General features: G+C 41.8%; 1 protein-coding gene across 1 annotated transcript in view; it reads left to right on the forward strand.

The window, feature by feature from the left end:
- Positions 1 to 7,975: 7,975 nt before the first annotated feature.
- The window catches only part of SMARCAD1 (SNF2 related chromatin remodeling ATPase with DExD box 1), a 46,267-nt gene continuing 35,546 nt past the window's right edge, over positions 7,976 to 18,696 (forward strand). The window contains exons 1-2 of the mRNA XM_072861203.1: positions 7,976 to 8,212; positions 8,508 to 8,766. Of these exons, the coding sequence (XP_072717304.1) occupies positions 8,565 to 8,766 (202 nt within the window). The 5' untranslated portion in view covers positions 7,976 to 8,212; positions 8,508 to 8,564. The remainder of the gene's footprint in view (positions 8,213 to 8,507; positions 8,767 to 18,696) is intronic.

Consider the following 18,696-nt stretch of genomic DNA (forward strand, 5'->3'; position numbering starts at 1 on the left):
GAAGGACTGAAATATTTTTTGGTATGCACTTTTGAGCTTACATTCCTCACCAAATTGTTCCTTGAAACAAAAAGTGATTAGTCTGTGATTTGCAAATAATATGGAAGGTCTCAGCTGCAGGTGACCAGCCCTTGAGAATGATGTATGGTCCTACACTTCTGAACCTAAGTTCCCTTTAAAGTCCTGAGGACTGTCAAACTGATGTCCACAGGACTGCTATCATCTTTAAAAGCCTGTTTCTCATACTGACTAGTTTGCTTCTAAAGCCTTGTTATGGTTATTTCTTCAGTCATCAGCTCTTGACTTTGGGCTTTTATTGATAGCCTTAACATGCTAGTAGTTTTCCTTGTAATGTACAAACTCTGAATATAGTATAAAGAGAAATAAAAAACGTGTTTATAAACAATGGAAACTGTCTTGGTGAAGAACTGTATCTAATTAATAAACTGTGGGCACTTTTTGCAATGTAACTTAGCAAATGAAGGTGCTGTGTAGAAAAGTATCTTCAAAAAGTCTTTCTAAGGTTCTCACTCTGGGTCCATTCTCAGCTTCACAGACAGCAGTTTAAGCTCACTGCCATAGCATCCTGAGGTCATCTGGTGGAGTCAAACCCTAAGCACATGCTTGGGTTTTTTTAGGTATGTCAAGTTTCTAGCAACCAAACAATTTAGGAACCGTTATGGCAGGTTTTGTCATCCACAGATCTGTATTAAAAGAAACTTTCCCAGTTATTACAGCAGGTTTTGTCATACAAAGATCTATAATGTAAGAAATGTCCCCAGTTTTTAAAGTAACATCTTAACCTTAGAACAATCTTCAAAATGGAATCCAGTGTGCTTCCTGACCAGTGCCGTTTTAAAAATAATGGCAAGGCTTACTATTATACTGTGTATTTCACTAGTTAATAACACCAGCAATTACTTACAGGAATAAGACATGTATATCCCTTCTTATGTTCCAAAGGTCATATATTCAGCAGTTCAGGCAAAACTGATTTTGATGAAGCTGCATTTTCTTCAAATGTACTTAACTTCTTAAGTATTAAATAAACAGCAACTACTGCTTTCCTTTCTAGTATAATTTTCTCACCCAATATTGATTCTAAGTGCTTAGGATATGCAGGATGCCACTAAATCAGGAGTGTTGAGGGAAGGCAAATCGTGCAGTAGATGATCATCCTCAACTATGCCCTATCAAGAATGTTTTAAACGATCTAAAGATAGTCTGCAGTCCTGCAGTGAACTCTGCATGGGCGGTCTGCTGTGCCCAAATGCAAGTACAGCAGGAGCAGAATGAAATGTGAAACTCCCTGATTGTTCCAATGAAACTGATATTCTAGCCTCAGACAGATTTATCTACAACTCAGCATGTGCTTGTAAGGAATAGATATGGACAGAAGAAAGTCCTCTGGTATAAACCATAGATTTAAATGTATTTCATGAAACTGAGCTTTTCATCAGGCAACCTACAAGGCTAGTTCAGACTAGTCTGCCTTCATTTCTTAGAACAACAAGAGGAACCGTCAACTGTAATATCATAAGGTCCACACCTTCAAGAGGTACATAAAATGGCAGTGGTACCAATCTTTGTAGCTGCCACTCACAATAACATTGCTACTCAACAGATACGGAAAGCAGTAAGGTTTTGTTGGGTTTTTTTTTCCCCTGGACTGAATCCCCTACTTAAGCAATTATTGCACACAGTTTAATTACTTTAAGCTCATGAATGGGCTTTGAGAAAATATATAGCACTTTAAAAGTAATATTCACATTTTTGTAAGCAAACAATTTATAAATGTCTCCATATTTAGTTAAAATAAATGTTTTCAAAATCTTATTTCATAAGTAGAAAGTATCTCTGGGAAATAACGAGTGGAATTCTACTCTTTGTGCAATCAGCAATAGATTGGGCATTACTCCTTTGGATCAGTACCATTTCGCATGCTTCAGGAGCAATTCCTGCTTTGTGTAGGAAAGTTTATAAGAATCATATTACATACCAAGAGCAAGATACAGAAACAATGAGGAAAGCCTATCTAAGCATGCAGGAGCATTAATAGGTAACACCTGGCCAAAGAAGAACTGCCCTGATGTAGCCATGATCTTGCTGTGTCCCTTCCAAGCCCTTGCATATAAAGGCCAGAGGTGATGCCCCAGGAGAGCTTGACAGTGCAAATACTCTAGTTTGCACGCCTAACCATGGATCGTTATCATGATCCTGTAAGGTAGCAAGGGCTGATGCAACTTCTCAGCACCTAAACAGTCTGGAAACGCCCTCTGGGCTTTTCTCTGAGGTTGCTTTCTGAGAATAGCCCCCTGTTGCTCTGCTCCTTCCAAATACATACCCAACCCTCTCTCATCAAAATGAAGTTAGTTTAGACAGAAAAAAAAAATATCAGTTTGAATGGAATTGCCTAACGATTGAAGTCTCCTAAGAGCTTAGAGAAAATTTAGCACCTTCCTTCTAGAATTATTATTGTCAATAAATAATTTGACAAGAGTCAGAATGGCATCATCAAATGACTGTAGTTTACTGCAGGGGACTGTTTGGGTGCTGTAACATTTAGCCCAGTTTCCTAAGGAGGACAAGCGTCCAATCAGGCAAATTCTCCCTTCCTGCTCCCCACAAAAACTTCTGAAATGGATATCCAAATTTCAACCAAATTTGAAAGAGAAGCAGAAGTCCTCACAATAAGTAGAAGTTCCTTGGAAGTGAAACTCGGAGAGGACAAGGCAGAACTTTTCTGTTCCACAGTCAGCTGCTCAGCATATACAGCACGTGCTATGGCGAGGCAGCTCTCTTTGCTAGGTGAGGGTACCATGCAGGAGTTAAATAGGGAGCTGGGACACTACACAGAGAGGGAGAGAAGAGGAGCTAAAGGACAAAGACCTAAACTAATAGGAAACCAAGCTTCATTAACTCTACTGTTCCCAAATAAAGTTGTTTACCTTCTCATTGAGCCATTACAAAGTAAAACAATGGCATACAAAGGAGCAGGACTACCTAAAATGCATGTAAGTCTTTGCAGGAGGAGGGCAGCACAGCGTGGAAGGGGGAAGTTGTGCCTGTTAGGCTTGAGCACGCTGCCATTTCGGTCTCTGGAGAAATAACCACCATCTTTACTAGTGCAGAATCCACTTTTTCTATGGTTAAGTACTGAATCATATTACATATTTCTTCTAGAGCATCATGCTGGAAACCACATGACAATAAACCTCAAAATACTAAAAAAAATCAGTGGAAGTATCATAGATGCATAGTTTCTGACAAGACATAGCCATTTGAGAGCTAGCCAGTTTTTAAAATATGTTTAGCTTGATTTCCGAGATAGCATTTGTGCAAGTGAATGAAATGGGTAACAAGCACAATGTCCTAAAGTCTACGGTCAGTTTTTCTCTCGCGTTTCTTAATCAAATACATATAAAACCAAAAAGAGCAACTGACTACTTCAGAGAAGTGAAGGAAATTAAAATAACTAAGGTGTGTTTATTTCTTTACAAGTAAAACAAAAATTATTTCCTGTAAGATTAATCTTGAAACAATACTGCTTGAAATAAACTATCTCAAATAATCTCAGGTGAGAAAAAAGACACTGGAATAACACTTTCCTACTAAACATGAACCACACTAGACACTTTTAAAGTATCTTCAGACACAAAAAAATGAGACTCATGTAAAGTAATACCAATACAAAACCAGTCATACTACAAAACCAGTCTTATCCTCTTATTCTTCCCCAAAGGGTGTTCTCTTTTATTGTCTGCCGAATAGAAATAGAATAAGCTGTCTATTCAATGGACAATAAAAAGGAACACCCCCTTGGGTAAGAGAGAAAAGAGACAGCTCTGGGACAGTTCGGACCTGAGGCCTTACTCTGTAATCACTGTGCAGCTCACACATCAAAATAGTTTGGATATTCATATATTTAGGTATGGTGAGGTTGCTACAGCAACGCCATGTACTACATACAACTCCCATCACTTTTCCAGCTGCAGCTGAACTAGTTTCAACATTTTATTAGATTTTTTTTTAATTTATGATCAAGTAGAAACCCATCTGCATTTGACAGCTTGCATTGTTGCTCACAACTTATAACAAAGCAGAAACACTTCCCACCAATCCTGTACAATATTTGGATGCAAGCCCCAACAGATGTGCTATGAGGATCTATCTGTGTCACAGACCCTGTTAATTTTATACCACAGCACAACTTCGGTGTGTTCTCACATAGTAGTTAATGTAGAGTTTTCCCTCCTCACTTTTTTTTTTAATACAAAACAGCACCCCTACCAATATTCCTTGAAGTGACAGGGCACAAAAAGGGCATGAATCAAAGATGAAAGAACAATAGGTGAAACAAAAGAGACTTGTTAGGAATGGCTATAGACACTTTTGTCTTGGCTCATTGTTTACTAATGAACAACAATTTCACTAATACCTTGTCAATTTGTAAAATGTAACATAAAATGCGACTCTTTGTATCTGGACAGATTTTAACTCCTATTATCAAACCCTTAAAATTGAATTTAATTCTACTAAAGATAATGCAAATTCAATTTGCATTATTTCAAAAAGAGTAATTTTAATCTGATATTTTTGTTTTCTTTTGCTCCTCCAGTGTTTGGGCCATTATTATATATCACTGCTCTATAAACCTTTATAATTAACTCAGAAGGCCTACATACCATCTGGTATGCTCCTCTTTATCACTGACGTAGCAACAAAACTGTGGCTTAAGTAAAAGCAAGGCAAATTTAACAGCTCTAATGTTGCATGTAAAAAAATTCTGTATATAAATAGATTATTTTCAAATTTCTGCTACCATTTTTCCAAAAAATCTCACAAATCAGCCTTCAAAACAATAGCAGACAGCGATCTGTCAGTTCTCCAGTAAGCATGAGAACTGGTGTCATTAGCACCTCAAAAAAGACGTTTTGCCTGCCTTGCTTGCCAGGAATTCATGACAGCTTGTTAATAATACTAATACCTACCAATTACCTAGTCTTTTCAAGTTCAAAGCACTGTAAAAAAACTGAAATAATCTGCTGCAGCATTTTCTAGGTTCATGCTAATTCCTGTTACCACAATGTTTTTAAGATCTGACATGTTCTGGAGTGTTGAATTTCATCCCTTTCATTTTTACTGTTTTCTTAGCTTGTACTTGCTTTCTCTCCCAAGTTCTGGAATTCATGTCTTTTTTTTTGTTTTCCAAGACTGGTGGTCCTGACTGCCTTGTTGAGTCACAAATACTGCCTGACCTGAGTGTATGCTCCCTGTTACACTTGCCTTCTCCAGCTTCATCTTTCTTTTCTCAACTCTTCTATTATTACTTTTTCAGCTTTTCAGCTTCACAGCCTATTTGTCTCTGTACATTTACCATCATTGTTTGACTGTGTCCTCAAAGTCAGTCAAGCAATGTGGCTTAACATCTATCACGTGTCTATTTTGTTATCCTCTCCTCATGGAAAGGGTGGTCTAAGCCTTGTCAGGATTCTTAAACTACAGATGTTTATATGTATTGCTTTAAGTTTGTGTGAGGCAATCACATCAGAGATGCTAACACCAGTACTAACACTTTGCAAAGAAGCTGATGAGCTTTGTGATGGTTATCAGGTCCCAGGAAGGAGCTAAACCCACATGCTCAAGTGAAAGTGTCCTCATGGTCCATCCTTTTTCCTCCTATAACCCTCACCCAGCTGAGCTTCTGATGTACCTACAAACTGCTTTATTCCCATTTTTGGGGGTAGCTTGCCTTTCAAGTGGCTGGAATTTCAAGCTGGTAGTAACCTGACCGTGTGTTGACAGGCAGATCCCTCTCCCCTTTTCAGACTGACCTGCTGTTTGCATTATTTATCTCAGACATGAGTTGCAAAGCAGAATTCTCCTAGGAGTGCCCTAGACCAGTTGCCTTTTTATATGTCAACAGTGTCTCTAGCCCAGGCACTCATCCTTCTCCAGCACAATTTAGCCCTCCTCAGAGGATAACCTCAGGAGACAGCCTCAGCTGATCTCTGCACCATCTACTGTTCTACCACCAGCCACATCTGCAAATCCACTTGTGCCTTGGCATCCACCTCTGTGGGGGCAATCTGTCTTCTGTTCAATGTACACATTCAGCTGCAACTTATTATTTGAATTTGGGATTAACACAATGCAGCTTCCAACCAATTTCAACTCATCTGCCATCCAAATATTAGATTAATATTTGATTTGGAAGCAAGACATCTTCACTGAAGCTTGATTTGGAAAGGGGTTCCTCCAAATCCTTTTGCTCCTCAAAGCTTATCTGCCTGTTCAGTACTGAGTTTTATTTTCTTGCTCTAGAGCAGACCAAAGTGACAAACTGTTCTGCCGCAGCCCTGAGGCTGGAGTAAGAGGAGACACTACCGATAAATACGAGATGGGTTTGTCACTTAGATGTGCGAGATGGAAAAGCCTTTTGAAGCCCGTACCACTTCTCCTTGCCGTTTGCCTGATGAAAAGGGCAGGAGAACTGGAATCAGGCACGAATGAGTTGAACCAGCTGCTTATGCTGGGTGAAAGCGACTGTCGAGCACCACAATGTGCTGTAAAAGGCACAGCGGCAAAGGGAGGGGAGGACCAAACAACTTCAGTGAGAGTCCCCTTCAGAAAACCAAACTTCATTATAATGATCCTGATGATTCAGTATGAGGTAGCCAAGACCCACATTTGCTGACTACTGGTGATAGAAACTAATTTTGATAGAAAGAAATTTCCAGGTAGAGGTAATGTATGTGTAGGTGGCATTTCTGGAAATACCTGGATCACCTCCAGCTTTCAGGCTGTAGCAAGCTTGTCAGACAACAGAGCCAGCCCTGCCTCCATGCAGCCTGGTAGTAAGTAATGCTGACAGCAGCACATAACCTAGCACACCACAGCCACGACCCTCGCTTGTGCATTTGGGCTACTGCAATTTAAATGGCAAATAACGTCAATGGTGAAGGAGCTCTCTGTGAGCCCAGTGCTGCAGAGCTGGCGTGACGGATGGGGAAGTGGCTTTTTTTCTGTGTTTCTGTTAGCTAGCACAACCTCTCCAGAACGTTTTTAATAGCTGCTGCACCTGGCTCCCCAGTGTACTTCTTATTCATTTCTGCCAGGCCTTGAAGCACTTTATTTCACAGGTGGCTAGTATTACAAGGACAGATGTGTGAAGGTAGTTTCAGTACCTCTCTGCCACTTATGGCATTTAAGGATGCCATTTCAGCCCTGGCAACGCTCTCAGTGCAACGGCAGCTAACCCCACGGGCCCTTGCCCCCCCAGACCACGCTGCCTGCGCACCGCTGCCGCGTGGCATCAACCGAAATCCAGAGCCAGGCAGCGGGTCCTGACCCAAGACTTCAAAAGGAGGTCTCTTTCCATCTATCCTGCCAAAGGGACAAAATCCTGGAAGCATGCAGAGGAACCTAGGCTGAAAACTGCCCTAAACCCTGTGTTTTATGGTTCCAGAGCTTTTACGATGGTCTTTTCGCAGTCCCCCACCCGAACTTTTCAACCTGGGGAGGTGCTGGGGGAGGAATTCACACTCATTTGGTATGCAAATGGCATGCATGCAGTACCAGGGGCTGGAAGCTGCAAATCCACTTTGTCACCGCGGTGGCGACGCTGCGTGAGGCGGCCGGGAAAGCCGGGCCCCGCCAAACGAGGCGCAGCCCCCGGCGCGGCAGGCCCAGCTGCCCTGACAGGACGGGGCCCGCCGCCGCCCTGCCTGCTCAGGCCCCGCGGGAGCGCCCACACTGGATGCGGGGCCTCCGTGGGCCCGCAGACGGGACGGGACCCTCAGGAGCCCCCGCGTGGCTCCTCCCCTGCGCCCGCGAAGACCAACGATCCCCCCCGCGCGCGGGGAAGGAGCCGGCTCGCGCCGGTCTCGAGGGAAAAGGCGCGAAAGCGCACGCGCCCGCGCGCCCCCTCCGGGCGAGGTGATTGGTGGGGAGGCGGTGACGTCATAACCGAGCGCCGACGCCACCGCGCATCGAGTCTGCAGGGAGCGGGCCGTTGCCGCCGCCATCGGGGAGCGTTGTGCTCCCCGCCGCCCGGGCCGCCTCCCGCCAGCCCCTCTCTCCCCGCCGCTGCCGCGGTCGGCGGCCAAGTGCCTCGGGGGCCGGCCCGGTCCGGCCGGCGTCGCTGCCGCTCCCTCCCTTGCCCGCCCGCGGCCCCCCGCGCCCCGCCGGTGTCGGCCCCGCTGCGCAGCAGGTGCGTGCGGGGCCCGTGGCCGGGGTCCGGGGGGTGCCGGCCGTCGTGCGGGGAGGAGGGAGGCCGGGAGAGCGGGTGGGCGGGGGTGGGCAGGTGCCTTCCCCGCGGCCTGACAGCGTCGCTGGCCTCCGTTTCCGTGGGAACGGGGCCGCGCTCTCGGGAGCGCCCGGTCGGCGGGGCTCTGCGGCCGCTGCCCTGCGGCCGCTGCCGCGGCGCCCGTCGCTTCGCCGGCGTTTTTCCGAGCTGTATCTGATGAGCCCTGCTGCCTCTTTCCTCTTCCTGGCTTTTCCCGCAGAAGCTGCCCAGTCGAGCCCGTCTTCTCTCCTGCAGACAGGAGCGGTAGGTTAAGAATATGAGTCTCTACAACCTGGACCGCTTTCGCTTTGAGAGGAAGAGAAAAAACGCGGAGCAGGAAACTGTGTCTCCTTCGGCAGCCCAGGTGCAGGCAGCTAATTCTACTGCAGCGGGGGGTGCTGCTGGAGGGGATGAGGACGAAGCTACAGATGATAGCAACAGGCCAGATACTCCAGCTTCGGATGTGACAGAGATAACAGGTGAGTCAGGTGTTTTGCATGTAGCATAAGAACAGTGTAAGTATTTCATTTCTAGAAATAAAATAATTGTTGTGTTTTGCGTTTTTTTCCCCCTCTTTGCTTGTTTTACAAATGTGCTTTTCTGTGCAGACACATTTCACAGCAATTTCTGCGAGAGTATCCTTATTTGTAACGGTGCTTGCTCTAATTGAACCTGTGCATTTACAGTCAAGTTGGAAACCTTCTGATCACTGAAGCTGAAAAGATTTTTTTCAGTTCAGTAAACAATTTAAACATTTAAAGTATGCTATGCTTTCCTATTTATTAATTATCTTTACTGATACTTACTTTACACTAATATAGTGTCTCAGGGTTTTCAAAGGGAAAAAAACCTTTTGGTTGTCTAATAAATGCAATACTACATAGACTTAACTTTTTCCCTAGAGTCCTAGGCTGATGCAATGTGGAATATCACAGATAAAACTGAGAAGAAACAAAACAGTTTCTTTTCAGTTGGGCCTGGTTTTGTAAAGAGCTGAGAAACCTGGTGCTGATTCTCACAAGCTGACTGTGTTAATAGTTTTGTAGCAGTGTTTGTCCTCTTTTCTGGTAGTAGCATGTGGTTTTCATGGAAATGTGAAAAACTTGCTTGTGTAGTAATTTATTGGTTGGTTTGGCTGATACACTAGAGATGTGCTGTTTCTGTTTGGAGTCATCAGTTAATACTAATAAACAACTGTAATGGCTGTCAACTGCATAATTGCGTTCACCAGTAGCTTTTCCGTTACTGGAGGAGTAAGAATGGAAGAACAAAAATTATTTGTTGCTGATTATTTTATTCATTTTGGACATTCCGTATAACTTTGGATAAAGATGTCAAGATACAAGTGTTATTGGAGAGACCAGACAGACTTTGACTATGCATTTAGTCAGTAATGGAGCAACAATATCAGTTGGTGGTGTTTTAACTACATTTGTTTTGCATACAGCTTTCCCTTGGTGGAAGGCAGTTTATCATAGTACCTTATCTATGCGATAACAGAGAACCTTTCATGTACAAGGAGTTCCTCTTTTAAAGGTGAGCCAAATCAATATTATAATAGATTGATATTTACTATTCCATGAATTTTGATTTTGTGCAGGTTGACTGTTTTCAGTTGACAGGAGTGCTCTCATGTTCACATTAGTAAACATCAATCAGTGCTTTATGTTTAAAAAATAAATAAAAAACCTCTAAATCTTGGCTTGAGAGTTGCCGGCAGGGAGTTAAGTAGCCTGTCCACTAGCAGAGAGGATGTTTTGGCGGCAGGGAGGACTTAACACAAGAAGCAAGCAACTGTTAGTTGTGGCTTCTGCATGTGTGTGCTTTGTAATGGATTGCATGAAAAAACTGGTGCTCTGTGGAAGGGCACTTTGGAACAGGTGTTGTCTTCCTGTTTGTGATAAGTCACTGTCTTGTGCAGTGTAGGAGTTACTGAATGCAGGTACTCTTCTTGGAGGGTGAACATAGATGTGAAGTAATGGGTGGTGCTGCTTGTTTTGTGGCTTCATTTGTTTTTGTGGGGTTTTTTTTAATATTATTATATTTTTTCCTTTAATCTGCCTGTGGCCATGACTTTGTCAGTGGAATCATGTAGGTAGACCATAACTACCAAGGCCAACAAACTTTGGAGCTTGTTTTTCACAGTACTGGTCTCCCTTGGCTTATATTCTACAGGGGTAGGACTGAGGAGGAGAAGGAATGCAATATCCAATTTAGAGGCATGAGTATGAGTTTAGATATGAGATAATAAAAGGAAAGATGAAAGGCAGCCTAAAAGAGGAACTGTTGTGGAAGGCTAAGTAATCGTGAGGAAAACTAGTGGGAGATGATGGTAGCTACCAGTAAAACAGAGTAGAGTAGAAGTGGAGACAAAAGTACAGCAAGTGGTCGACTTATCTGTGTCCATGGACTCTTATTTGCTGGTGTAGAACTGGGGTGCTACTTAACATTTAAAACTGAGATGTAATTACTAGTACTTTGCATTTACATAATGCTTCATCTTTCACAGATATTGAGCGTTTAAAGAACACGGAATGGTTTAGTGACTTTTTTTCCCACTTATTTGCATGTCATTGTTTATGTAACCCATTTAAAGGAATTAACCATTTTAAAAATCAAATAACATTTTCTACATCTATAGAAGTTAACTGAAAATAAAACACTCAAATTTTGTCTGCAGGATATGAGGCACTTAAATGTAAGAGGAAAATAGATTTTATTAGCAGATGCCTGTCCTCCTTGTTTCCTAATTAGCAACAGGAAGACAGAAGTTTTCTTGCTTTGGGTCAAATAAAACAGACAGCTGTTTGGTTTTTTTCTTGTATTATCATGGAAAAGGTACAGAGATAACCAGCTTATGGCACTGTGTGCTCTCTCTACTGCTAAATACATAAGTCAAAGTATGCAGTTCTTTTGTATAAGAAGCAGTTTACAGCATGTTAACTAAAAATAACTTGCTCTAATGCTCAATAAATCATGTGAGGACAACAATTACTCGTATTTCTTCTGAAGAGAAACACAGTGGATTCACAAAATACTGGTACATGAAACTGGGGAAACAAGAGGAGAATGTTATTTCAGTTATACAAACAAAAAATTATTAAATAGCTAATGGCTTTTTTGTCCTATTTCATTTGGTATCATGCAATCATATTGTGTATGTAAAAAGAATTTTAAAATCAGACTTTTTCCTTCAGGAGCACAAATGGTTCAGTATCATTTCTTAGGGATTTCTTTGGATTTCTGTTTTGTCACATGTCCTGAAATATGCATCTAATGAAAAATATGATTGTTTTAATTTCATTCATCTTGGAAAACATACTCAGATGATGTCTGTTGTGTCACGAAACACCATTATCTTTTTAGCTAATTTTTTTTTGTTTTCCCAGGACAAACTAATATTGGTGGATACCCTGGTATGTATGTAATGCTTGTATGTAATACATACATACCCAGGGTATGTATACATGTAATGCTTCTTGTTGCTTTATATTGAACATGCATACCTTACACTTTAATAAGCAATTTGTAGTATGATGGCCAGAAGAATTGGTTGTCTTAATACACTTGTGTATATTCAAAATTATGCAGGCTTGCAGTGATTTTGCAGCCAAGTTGTAGGTGGTAATTCTGAACATCACTTAACTGAGGCGTAGAAACCAACTATGGGGGCAGTTATCAAATTATATCTGAAAGATACCTCTCTATGGAGTTGGAAAAATGTATTGGAGTGATTTACTACAATTTTCTGTAAAAATCAGTATTATTTACTAAATAATATGTACATTTGGTTTCTGTTAGCTTCACTGTTTTCTTAACAGGCTATCTTCTTAATTTTCAATTAGATGTTTTTAATTATGTAAATAGCCTGGTGTGCTAAGATAATGAGAATTCCAATTGTAGAAATGGAGCAGAACTGTATTAGATCTACACAAATTAGAATTATGATCATGAATTTCAAAATGAGATTTGTATTCAAAAAGCACGCTTACGAAGCTTCAACAATGAATTGAAATAAAAGTTTTAGATGAAATTAAGCTACTATATATGATCCTGTTATTAATGATTGATTTTGTTGATATCCTCTCTGTACAATTCAAATGTATAACCCAAATCACCGCACTTCCAGGTTACAATGTTCAGAGTGTCACGTCATTCACTTGCACTGGGACGGCTTTTTTGGTTCTCATCTGTTGTCATTTTCTTTATGATCTCAGGAAGTCACGTCTTTTGTGTATATCATAGTTTGTACAGTATAATTGTACTTAAAGCATTTCTGGAAAAAGGTAATGACTGCAGTACCTAGTGAACTTTTCTGAGGATTCATGGGAAGATCTGTTGAAGTAATCATCATTTTAAAATGGTCTCTTTAAGAAGCACCTTAGAGTAACACTGATATTTAGGATTATTTTAGCAAATGAAAAAGACTTTTCTTTGAAAATGGAATATTAATTAGCTTGTAGACTCGAGCAGCATGCATTTGATACTGCTTTCCAAAACTAGGTGGAAATTACTTTCCATTTGACAATGTTTGTTGTGCAGTGTCAGTAAATGTGGTAAGACTCTAACTATTACCTCAGTTCTGTTTTTATTTGGGAGAGAAGAGGCTGGCTTTCTCTGTGTGATGTATGGTTTGTGTAGGAGGTTATATTGAGAATTAGAGGGCAATGTATTCTGGCTCTGCACTAGGTATGTGATTCCCAAAAGACTGTAGTGAGTATGATTAAAAAAAATTTTTCAAGGTGAAGTTTTTCCAAGAGCAGTTGAAGCTGTGTGTTTACTGACTAAACTAAACAAAATACTTGCTCTAACAGTATGAAAACAGTTGTGTTTGAGTACCTTCATTCATAACTTAACACTCTCTCCATATAATCATAGGCAGTTTGATCCGGTTATTCTCATGCAGTCTCTTTGTGTGATAGCAAAAATCAGTTGTTGTTGGGTTTGGTTTTGTTTACGTCTCCAGTTAGGGATGCTTATGTGTTTTCTTATTTCTGGCCTTAAACACTGGTCTTAGGATTGCAGGCATTCCTTAATAGTGCTTTTCCTTAATAGTGCTTTTTAATCACCTATAATCAGGAAATTCTGCCTCCAGTAATTACATGCTGTGGCAATAACTGTTAATCTGTTACTACTCTACAAGGTTATAATTTGCTCTAAATATGAGGACTTCTTACATATGTGATTTCTGCTCTTCCCCTGTCCCCCCCCCCATTAATAAGGGACTCTGTTCAGTGGAATAGGTGGAGGAGGGGGAGAAGGAAATACTGCTTTTTTGAGAGGGAGAATGCTTTTTCCAGGCAACTCAGCATTTCATAGGTATAGGAGTTAGGAGTTGTCATGAAGACTGGACAGTGATTGCTATTTAAAGTAAAAATAAAATGAGAAGTCACCAAGTGAAACAGTAAATACTCTTTTTATTTAAATCTAAACCTCTTCTAAGGTTTATATGGCAATGAATAAAATTATTTTTAAGACCGTGTTATTTTTGTAAACTTTCCTTGGGTTTTGGGGGTTTATTTTTTGGTTTTTTTTTTTGTTTTGTTTTTTAAATGCAATAAGGTTGCTTCTTAGCAAAGCTGTCATGAGTACCTGTCATTTGTGTGTCATCCTACTTGTAGGAGGCATATGTTCGGAATATAGGCTAACCTGCAAGGCAAAGATCATGAAAACTGGTTTGATCAATTCTGTTAATTCAGTAGAGATGTCAACTTCTTATGTTTCTTATAGACCTGTTTTGATAATTCCATTCACATCTTTTTATGCATCTCGTATTTCTGTCCTATTGTGATAGCCCTTGCTCAGCTATCCCACCTTCTTAACCTTCAGAATTTTTCTGCTTTATTTTTCTTTGCTAGAGAGGAATTGCTGAAATTTGCCTGCATCTTTATGTTTAAATCTAATAAAAATGTTTGATACATACCCAAAGGTCTCTCTTGCTCTTTTCCTGAATTCATCTTAAAACTTTTTGAGATACTTAAAGCGGTTTTGAGATAAAGCAAAGCAACTGTGTCAAGGACAACACGTCTTCTTCCAAACATGGATAGACAGAAGAAGGTACTGCTGAGGAACTTTCTACTGCCAACATGTTGGCCTTGGTTGCAGGGAGGCCTGTCTTGGGACAGTATGTTACTGCTTCAGAACTAGTAATTTTTACACCTTCCTAAGTTTACACATGTATGGGCTTTTCCAGATAACAAGATTACTTTGCAAAGTGAGCCTTTTGCCTCTTCTAAAAATCATTACCATAATCCTCTATCATGTTTTGAAAGTGATAGAAAAGGTTTAGATTTTTATGGTCACTCAATTAAAATTGAGGCCTTTTATCACAGATAAAGGAATTAGACACCATGTAGCCCATTTCTGCATTTGATTATCAGATAAATTTATTCTAGCCTCTTCTGTGTCTAGTCTCTGGCAAATCAGCTTTGAAAGCTGGTGTTATGCTCTGTAGTAACTCGACTTGGCAAGTTTCTGTGTTAGTAAACGGAGGCAGAAGAAACTGTCTTTATTTCTAGTTGAAATTATGGTTCCAGGGTTAGCAGCTGAGAACACCACTGGTGTTTGGCTTACAGGCACGTGAGTTTTAAGAAAGGATTGGTGCGCTAGAGGGGAGAGGATGCTCATGATGCTGTATTTCCATTATGAGGATGTAAAATCCTTTTGTGTGAGGACTTAGACTGGCAGTTGTATCATTAAAACTCAACTCTCTCAGGAGTTTTGTAGCTGACTCTCCTGCACCTTCCCTGTGTAATTGTTTTGGTCTGTTTTCTTATTCATGATTCAAAGCTCTTTCGTGCAGGAAGTGAGTGTGGAGACTTTTTTTCACCCGTCCACCCCCCCAGTTCAGAGTATATTACTGTCCGTTCTCCTTCACTGAGGCTCTTAATAAACCATAGCTATTCTTTCTCTAATTTGGGGGTCTCTTCTGTCTGTTCCCTCTTGCTCTGCCTTCTCGCCTATCTTCTTACAAGGTAAATCAAATACTGTGAACAGCGGGGAGCTCCTCTTTGTTCATACCAGCCACAGAGGTGGGATTTGTTTCATCATGCCACAGGATAAAAGGCTGGTCTTTGCACAGAAGCACAGGGGTGGATGGGGGAGCCCGAATAACCTCATCGGAGGAGTGGCCCCTGCCCTGGCTTCTCCCAGGGCTGTCCCAGGAGGGCCGTCAGCCCCATGAGTTGAGGGTGATGCCCATCACCGTGCGTCAACAGCAAGGCTGTTGGGAGCACTGTTCAGGCTGAGGGGGGTTGCTGCCTTTGGGGGTACGGGACTTATGAGATGCAGCTAAGAGCTTTTTAGGTTTGTACAAAACTTGCTGTAGGATGTTTAAGGGGAGGAACCAAAGGTGGGGAAGAGGAGGGATCAGTGGTTTGAAGAGGAACAAGTGTGGGGAAAATAGAGGGATAAGGGGATAATGGGTCGGTTACGTGTAGACAGGTCAGTATACTTGTCTGGCCGTGCCCTGTTCGTGATCAGCATAGTTAGTCCTGTCTTCTCATTAAAATCCTCTTCTGGCTACTTTCCTGGGTGAGGGGGATCAGTTCTGTGTGCACGGGGGTCTTAAGTGCCAGCAGCTGGAGTGAGGGCCAGGGGTGACAGGGTCCCATGCGTCTGGGGTGCCAGCAGCTGGAGGGACCAAAGTGAGTGGAAAATCAAGCGACAGCCAGCATGGGCCACGGAGGCCTGCGTGTCTGTGGTGCCACCCGCCTGTGCAGCCCCTGCGGAGGGAGTGGGGGTGCCAGGGGACGAGCCAGCAAGCAGGTGAAGCAGCGTGGGAAGCTGGGGGGGCACCAGAGGGTCTGAGTCACCTATTTATGTGTGGGACAGCCTGAGACGAGGGGACCCAGTGCCAGCCACGGGGTAGAGGGTGGAGAGATCCAGGGCGTGGGCGCCTGCGCAGGGGGGGTCTGTGCTGCAGCCAGAGCGGGGTGTGGGCCCTGGGGGCTGCTGTGCTCCAGTGCCAGCAAGTGAGGAGACTGAGGCTCCATCCTGGGTGGACTGGGTGTCTAAGGCCAGCGACTGGAGGGGTCCCCGTTGTGTGTGTGTGTTTGCTTTGTCCTGGTCAGCAGGAGGGGAGCAGGAGGCAGCCATTGTTTGTGTGCCCCTGGTTCTGGTGCAGAGAAGTGAGTGCGGGCTGGGTGACCGCAGCAGCAGACAGGAGGTAAAACTTGGCCAGTCACCTGGGAAGCAGATTCTTATTTGGCACAAAAGAAAGACAAACCCCTTGTTATTAAACCTGGTCAGTAAGAAATATGGAAATGCCAGATTATAGAGGTTTTTAGATGGAGATTAAAACATGGGTTTCTCTGCTGAAACAGGATGCCGAAACAAGACGGTTCTTACTTGTAACTAACTCTCTGACAGACTGCGGTGTTCTTTGGTGAATTGAAAGCTGAGATGAGGATAATTATGTGCTCTTCCTTCTTCTCGCTCTGTGTCCAAACTGATGGACTAATGCCTGGTTAGAAGTGTGTTTCATATTTTCGATAGGATTTTTCCTATGCGTAGCTAAGGTCATCTGAAGACTTAAGGCTTCAACAATTGCTTTTTTGAACTGTCATTGAGCTCTTATTTACATTTCCTCATATATATTAAAGAAGTTTGAGTTATGCTCACTCCCGTGCCTTTAAGCAGTGTTAAGCTCCATTTTCAAGTTCTTTTCTTCCTTTTCATTAGTGCGCTAGGTAACATTTGGTAACATATTTTTTTAGTTTATTGGGTGCCTGCCTCTCCTTTTCAAAGCCAGTATCACCTGGTAGTTTGCAGTGTCAGGAAATTGCTTGTACTTTCAGGATTTATCTTTGTTTCCATCAAATGCTGCCACAGTGAGTTATTTTAAATTTATTTTCTGCAAGATTACTTTCATACAGAAAATGCTCTCTGCAGCTGTCACGTTCTCTGTTCCATGTGTTGTTCTTTCTCTCTTCAGTCATGTGCCTCCGGGGTCCATAATTTATCTGGTCTTAAAATTACTCGGCTTACCAACTATTCTTTCTTTCCAACACTGGCTCTAAAAATGGTAAAGTGGTAGAAAGGAATGATGTCTTGAATGCGTGGGACTGCTGCACTAGGTTAGGCTACGTACAGTTCTTGGCTCATACCTTTCGCAAAATGCCTTGAGTGCTTTTCTTCAATTCCTGACAGTAAATAGCACACTTAAGATGTGGCAATTGTGTCCAAGTATTAGTTCTGTTTAATGCAGGTTTAAAGATGGAAGAGATAGAAGCTGCACGTTCAAGTCTACATGTATCAACTAAAAATTGCCTTTTTTCTTAGGGTTTTCTAAAGATGATAGCAGAACAGTTCTAGCCTCCGTAGGCAATGGATTGAACCATGTGTTTTACCTTGCCCAGGCTTATATGGGAGCATCAGAGTTTTAGTCAGAAGCACCTTGAAATAGATGCAGGTAGAGCATACTGTGTCTTAGCTGCATTTGGTGCTGTGCTGAAAGAGGGCGATGGGGCAAAGTCTAATAAAGCGTAGGCTTTTTGATTTTGCTTTGCAGTGTTCTAATCCTCTCTCTGCTTCAGGTTCAAGACCTCTTTTCTGTGTCAGGTTTTGTGTGGATTTCCCTGTGTGGTCATGTTTTCCCCATCTAGATATTTGTATGGAGTTGGTTTCAGGTGTAGCTGACATTGGGGGACTTAGTCATGCAAAATGCATGACTAATTCAGGAATTATATGAATAGACTGTCTGCTTATGCTTTTGATTCTTACAAGCATGTTCAGAACTGAAAAGTTAATACATGCTAATGCACGCATAGTGGGTCAATTTTGCAAGTGTCATTGAAGGTAGTATATGATTCGTGAGATGTCTTCAGTGTCATATCCTGATTATGTATAGATTCTGTATATCCTGATGCTTTGTACATTACACAAAGCATCCTTCCATATGCTAAGTTTCCTTGTTAAGAATCATCTGGAGCATGAGGAAAAGACTGGCTAAATAAATTATACCTCTATAGGAGTTGCAACCTACCTGTCAAGTTCCTCAGTGTAGCTTCCTAATTTTCTGCAGTATAACACTGACATTTCCTTTCTGAAAAGCTAGCAAGACAAGCAGATCGTAAATCAGCCATCAGATACACCAGTATGTTTCTATCCATGTCCTGATCAGCCTGGAAATAGTTCAGAGGATTTTGCTGATTATTCATTTTTCCAAAAATAAAAATGTATTTATAAGTAGTATTAACCTAAAATACATGATCTCTTAAACTTTGTGGTATAAAAATTATTTGTTTGACGTAAGAGGGCTGAGAATCTTTTCCCAGGTAAGTTACCACTTTAAGGAATACAGCTTACAGGAATTTTCCATGCATAAGGATGTGAGTTCTGTTTAAATGGTTGCTGTGTATAAGGAAGAAATCATAGGTATCTGATGCTCTAAGTACAGATAAATATTT

The sequence above is a fragment of the Ciconia boyciana genome, chromosome 5 (genome assembly GCF_034638445.1).
Source record: "Ciconia boyciana chromosome 5, ASM3463844v1, whole genome shotgun sequence".
Classification (NCBI taxonomy): domain Eukaryota; kingdom Metazoa; phylum Chordata; class Aves; order Ciconiiformes; family Ciconiidae; genus Ciconia; species Ciconia boyciana.